Raw genomic sequence first — 6,511 nt, forward strand, 5'->3', positions numbered from 1 at the left:
ACCCGGAAAGGGAGAAAAGGGGGGAGGGGGAAATCTGAAGGGGAAGAAAGGCCCAGAGTCCGCCCCCCACTGCGGCCTGCGCGCTACGTCACCACGTCCGGCGTAGTCGTCACCGCGTCCCGCGCTCCTCCGGTCCCTGCGTCCCGTGTGCGCCTCGGCGAGCCCCCGCGTGTGCGCGCGCGCTCACTGTAGCTCCCGCCCCCCTACCTGTCAAGCCACCGATTGGTATCCATCTTCAGTCCACCTTGAAGCCACCAAGACTGTAGGAGAGCATACCCAATGTGATACTAATAATAAGTGTACAGTTACTGCAATTTACAGAGCACTTTCAAAACAGCCTTGCACTTTTAGGACAGTAACTGCTGCTCCCCCCAAAAGGCGAATAACTCAATAATTAATATTTGTATAAATGGATGTAGTTCGGTAGGTTCTGAAGGGGCGAGAGGAAAGTTGTCTTTCGATTCACAATTAAGGCAGATTAATAAGAGAAAAGATTTATTTACCATGCCCACAAGGGAGAAATCACAGAGGCATAACCCAGAGAGTTCAGATATCTTTATACAGGCCTTTTGGAGGGGAGGAGGAAAATTGAGGACTATGGGACAGAAATGGTTGCTAGGGAGGATCAAGGGATGGGGGTGAAACAGATTGACTTGTAGATCAACCTGGGAGACAGGTGTTTATGACCCAAATAATTTGGGCCAGGTCCAGCTACATTGCGGACCCTCGTTCCTGAAATATTTTGAGATAATGAGAAGGCAAGAGGAGTCACCTAAGCCCTTTGATCCTTTGATCAGGCCTGTCCAGTTAATGCAGATAGAGGGTAGGCTTCCTCCAGTGTATCTTGACCTTGACTGGCTTTCAGTTTAAAATATTTATACCAGGGAGTCATATTTTGGGATGAAATTTCCTCAGCTCCTTCAGTACATTTCATAGATCAAAAAAACTGACCTACTAGGAATTCAGTCCACCCTATTAAAGTTACATTCTTACCATCATCCCCTCTCTAAAATACAATTCTCAAAAGTTATTTTAGGCTGGGAGCAGTGGCTCACATCTATAATTGTAAGACTTTGGGAGACTGAGGCAGGAACATCACTTCAGGCCAGGAGTTCCAGAAAAGCCTGAGCAACACAGTAAAACTCTCGCTCTACAAAAAATTAAAAAAAAAAAAATTAGGAAGCATAGTAGTGCATGCCTGTAGTACCAGCAATTTGGGAGGCTGAGGCAGGAGGGACCCTGAGTCCAGGAGTTCCAGGCTGCAGTGAGCTTTAAAGATGAAGGTGCAACTGAACACTCCAGCCTGGGTGACAGAGCAGACCTTGTCTTTAAAAGAAAATCATCTTGGGCGGTGCCTATGGCTCAAAGGAGTAGGGCACCGGCCCCATATGAACCTGACCCGGTGTCAGGTTCAAACCCAGCCCCGGCCAAAAACTGCAAAAAAAAAACCATAAAAGAAAATCATCTTTGCCAGGTGAGATGGCTCACATCTGTAAATAGCCTAACGTTGTGGCAGGGGTCTATATTCCTAGCCTCTTGGGAGGCTGAGGCAAGAGAATCGCTTGAGCTCAAGAGTTGGAGGTTGCTGTGAGCTATGATGCCTCCACAGACTACTGAGGGCAACAAAGTGAGACATTCTCTCTCTCTCTCTCTACATATATATATGTACACACTATATGTTATATATTTATAATATAGTAAATATTAATATAGTGACATTAATAGTATATATACTATATATAAATATTAATATAGTGATAGAAACTGCAATAGACAAAAAGTCAATTATTATAGTACTATGTAAGTGCTATAATAAAGAGGTTTCAGTGGGCTGTGGAAACACAAGAAGGGGCAATTAGTCTTAGATGTAAGAGAGACTAAGTAATCTGCAGAGAGATTCCAGCCAATCATGAAGAAACTCATGTATAGGCCAGACACGGTGACTCACACCTATAATCTTGGCACTCTGTTAGGCCCAGGCAGGTGCATTGCTTGAGCTCAGGAGTCAGCCTAAGCAACAGTGAGACCCTGTCTTTACTAAAAATAGAAAAATTAGCTGGGCGTTGTGAAGAGTACCTGTAGTCCCAGCTACTAGGGAGGCTGAGGGAAGAGGATCACTTGAGTCCAAGAGTTTGAGCATGCTATGAACTTTGATGATGCCACAACACTCTACCCAGGGCAACAGAGTGACACCCTGTCTCAAAAAAAAAAAAGAAGAAGAAGAAGAATACTTGTATAGGTGTGCTGGCCTTTTTTTTTTTTTTTTAAAGAGAAATAGGGTCTCCCTCTATTGCCCAAGCTGGAGTACAGTGATGTGATAATAGCTGGCCGAAGCCTTGAACTCCTTGCCAGAGCCTTCCAAATTGCTTGGCTTAAAGGCGTGAGACAGTGTGCACATTTACATCTATTCCTTCTATCAACTCCTCAAAACATAGGTTCTGTTATACCTTTTTTATAGATGGGGAAACTTGAGGTGCAGTAATTTAACCAATGTCTCAGATTTTGCATGGAGGCAGTTCATCTTCAGAGCCTACTCTTCCCCACTGCAGTATAAGAAATGTATAATAACTGGGAAGGGCAGATTACAAAGGACTTTGTATGTTATAACACAGAATGAAATAATCTGAGGTATTTCTGGGACAAGTACTGTAACTGAAGAATGTTACCAAAAGTCCAGCACTTGTCCTGGGGAGCCATATCAGAAAAAGAGGGACAAGCAATTTGAGGAGAAAGAAAGATAAGATTATTACTTGGCCAGCAAAGGAAGAAAATGGTCGAAAATGGTCTCAAGATCCAAATTCCCGCTTCTTAGCAGAAGCACAGAGCTTTTAAAGGTTCTGATCCCCTAATCCCAATTTCAGAACCTCTGCCCATTCCAAGCTAAAAAGATCTTGTGACCTCCACCCAGATGATTCCCTTGAGCTATCTCCTGTGGCACAAAGAGCCAGAGACATCCCCTGCCCCTCCCAACCACTGGCCTGAAGTGGGGACGCAATTTTTAGTTCCCAAAAAGTTGGAGAGACAGGAAATATTTTTGTGTTTTTTTTTTCAGGCCATTCCCTCTGTAACAAAGAATAACCAAGATTATCTGGCCTAATAGCCTATGCTTCTGTTAGGCTTTTATAAAATACTAAAAATGAAAAAAACAACAAAACAAAACAAAAAAAAAACGCCTATGTTCCTAACTCAATCCTCCACTCCAGCCAGGTAAATTCTGTAGAAACCTTCGGGGTAAGAGCCAGGGAGTCTGAGAAATCTCTTAACTTCTTTTCCTAGGCAGAGAAAACCCCAAGGGCTGAGGAAATTTAGATCTCAAGCACCTTCCCCATCTTCATACTTCCCTCTGAGGACACAGAACACCTGGCTGGAATACTTTTATTTCCCTTTCCTTAACTTTCAGACTTTAGGGGGTTTTTTGTTTGTTTGTTTTTGAGACAGAGTCTTACTTTGTTACCCTCAGTAGAGCACTGTGTAGTCACAGCTCATAGCATTTTCAAACTCTTAGGCTCAAGCAATTCTTTTGCCTCAACCTCCCTTGTAGCTGGGACTACGGCGCCTGCCACAACGCCCAGCTATTTTTTTGTTTGTTTAGAGGCTGGGGCAGGGTTCAAGCCTGCCAGCCCCAGTGCATGTGGCTGGCACCCTAATCACTGAGCTACAGGCACCAAGCCAGACTTTAGAGTTTTGATCCCCTCAGCGCAAAACCCAACCAGGGCTTACAAAGAAGGTAGGGTTGAGAATTCCCTCCAGGGAAAAGGAAGGATGGAAGGGTTGGAGGTAGGTTTTAAAAAGCACAGCTCACCCCTGTAATCCTAGCACTCTGGGAGGCCAAGGTGGGTACACTGCTTGAGCTCACAAGTTTGAGACCAGCATGAGCAAAAAGCGAGACCTCATCTCTACTAAAAATAGAAAAACTGAAGCAAGAGGATCACTTGAACCCAAGAATTGGATGTTGCTGTGAGCTGTAACATCACGGCATTCTACCCAGGGTGATAGCTTGAGACTCTGTCTCAAAAATAAATAAATAGCCTCGGCGCCTGTGGCTCAAGCGGCTAAGGCGCCAGCCACATGCACCTAAGGTGGCGGGTTCGGCCCCAGCCCGGGCCCGCCAAACAACAATGATGGCTGCAACCAAAAAATGGCCAGGCGTTGTGGCAGGCGCCTGTAGTCCCAGCTACTTGGGAGGCTGAGGCAGGAGACTCGCTTGAGCCCAGGAGTTGGAGGTTGCTGTGAGCGTGATGCCATGGCAGTCTACCCAGGGGGATAGCTTGAGGCTCCGTCTCAAAATAAATAAATAAATAAATAAGCCTCAAAGCACTGCACAAAGTTGAATGCAATTCTCAGCAATTGCTCTTGCGTGACAGTGAGCTAAAGTACCCTGCCAATGACCCCTTCTAGTTTGAGAGTCACCCTTTAACATTTTATCTTAAAACCTCTGATCTGTCTCTTTCCCCACAGGATTTCCAGCAAGGCCAGTGATCCCAGGAGGAATTTCATCCCTCACCTTTGTCCCCAGGCCTGGCAGCTCACATGGGTAACAACTGCCTCCTAATATTGGTCCAGGGACATTTCTTTCCCCAAACAAACCAACCTTTCCTCACATCCCCCACACCATACTTTCACCGACTATGCATTGGCAGATTCTGCCAAATTCTACCTGTAACTGGCTTCATTCTTCAAGTCAGATGTTTGCCTGCCCTGCCCCTTGCAACAAGGAGCCATGCCAGCTGGACACACACTTCTTCCAGGGCCCCTAGCAGCCAGGACCGAGTTGAGACCACAGCTGTTGAGGCCCTGAGCCCTGGGTTGGTGTAGCTCAAGGAAGGCCTCCCCCAACAATGGCCTCCTCATTGTTCCTGGCCTTCCTCTTCCTGGCTCCAGTCACAATGACCACTCCCAGCACTGGCAGTCAGTGTCCAGCTTGTGGGGGGCCTGCCTTGGATGTGGAGAGCCAGCGGGAGCTGCTTCTGGACCTGGCCAAAAGAAGCATCTTGGACAAGCTGCACCTCAGCCACCGCCCAACACTGAGCCGACCTGTGTCCAGAGCTGCTCTGAGTACCGCACTTCAGCACTTCCATAGGCCCCCACAGGGGACACTTCCAGAAGACAACAGGGGACAGGAATGTGAAATCATCAGCTTTGCCAAGACAGGTGGGTTCCTGGTCTGTAACTTTTCCCCAGAACTTGATCTCTGAGGGAAATGAAAAGTTTCCTCAGCAACTTCACTTCTCATTCCCTCCCTCCCCCAAACCATCCAACCCCTGGCTCCTATAACCTGTAATCTCCTAATCTCAGGCTCCCCACTACCACTCTCCACCTCCTTCCTTCTCCTCCCCTCTCCCCCATCTGAGACCTGACCAATAGGCAACTGCCAAGTTGGTAAATTTCACTTCTTTGAGTCTGCCTGCCCTCATCTCTTCTGGCTCCTCTCTTTCCAACCCCCATAAACTTTCACTGGCAGTGGTGTGAGCCCATCTACTTCCTCCTGGGCCCAGCCAGAGGGGCTGGTCACTGCTGAGTTTATCCTTGCTCTGGCCCCAGGAGCAGCCCCTCCCTTCTCCTCTCCTCCAGATGCCTCATTTGTGTAAAAGGAGAAAAAGTAAAACACCAGGACTACAATACCTCTTTGTACATCAGGTTCCCTTGTACCTCAGGTTTCCATATCAAAACAAGGTCAGAATAGGACTCAAAAAAAAAAAAACCAAAACAGATAATGGGTAGAGAACAGGGAAGAAAAGAGAGTTACCTCCATAGAGGAGGGGAATAGTTGGAGAATATAATGGGCAGCTAGAGAAAAGATCAGGAATTTTGAGACAGAATCCTAGAAACAATGCAAGCTCTTTCTTAGGTCTAGAAGACCCTTCCCGTTCCTGGCTCCTTTTCCCCCTTCCCCTCCTGCTTCAAGAATCAGCTAGAGAGGGACACAATTATAAGAGGGACTTTATCTAACAAAGGCAATCAGTGTAACCTAATTCTCTGTACTCTCAATGAATCCCAAACAATAAAAAAAGAAAAAATAGGGTGATTCCTGTGGCTCAGTGAGTAGGGTGCCGGCCCCATATGCCAAGGGTGGCAGGTTCAAACCCTGCCACAAACTGCAACCAAAAAAAAAGTACCAGCTAGATAGCCTGGGCTCAGATTCTTGCTCGGCCATATGAATTCTTAACAGTTTTCTCATTTGTCAAATAGGGAAGAATGAGAGGATAATTTCGAGAATTAAATGAGCTAATACAAGTGAGGTTCTTAGAATGCTGACGTGGAAGGGAGGAGGAATAAAAAACTGAGCTTCTGGGCCAGCACGGTGGCTCACACCTATTATCCTAGCACTCTGGGAGGCCGAGGTGGATGAATTGCTTAAGCTCAGGTGTTGGCTTGGCGCCTGTGGCTCAAGCGGTAAGGCGCCAGCCACATACACCTAAGGTGGCGGGTTCAAATCCCCAGCCCAGGCCCACCAAACAACAATGATGGCTGCAACCAAAAAAAATGGCCAGGCGTTGTGGCGGGCGCCTGT

General features: G+C 46.8%; 2 protein-coding genes across 10 annotated transcripts in view; one reads left to right on the top strand and one right to left on the bottom strand.

The window, feature by feature from the left end:
- The window catches only part of R3HDM2 (R3H domain containing 2), a 192,034-nt gene extending 187,342 nt beyond the window's left edge, over positions 1-4,692 (bottom strand). For all 9 annotated transcript variants that reach the window (XM_023513612.1, XM_012805589.2, XM_023513610.1 and 6 more), the window contains exon 1: positions 4,658-4,692. The gene's annotated coding sequence lies outside the window, so the exon portion shown is untranslated. The remainder of the gene's footprint in view (positions 1-4,657) is intronic.
- The window catches only part of INHBC (inhibin beta C subunit), a 17,540-nt gene continuing 15,697 nt past the window's right edge, over positions 4,669-6,511 (top strand). The window contains exon 1 of the mRNA XM_003790562.3: positions 4,669-5,151. Within this exon, the coding sequence (XP_003790610.1) occupies positions 4,839-5,151 (313 nt within the window). The 5' untranslated portion in view covers positions 4,669-4,838. The remainder of the gene's footprint in view (positions 5,152-6,511) is intronic.

The sequence above is a fragment of the Otolemur garnettii genome, unplaced genomic scaffold (genome assembly GCF_000181295.1).
Source record: "Otolemur garnettii isolate 467f Iridium unplaced genomic scaffold, OtoGar3 scaffold00043, whole genome shotgun sequence".
Classification (NCBI taxonomy): Eukaryota; Metazoa; Chordata; class Mammalia; order Primates; family Galagidae; genus Otolemur; species Otolemur garnettii.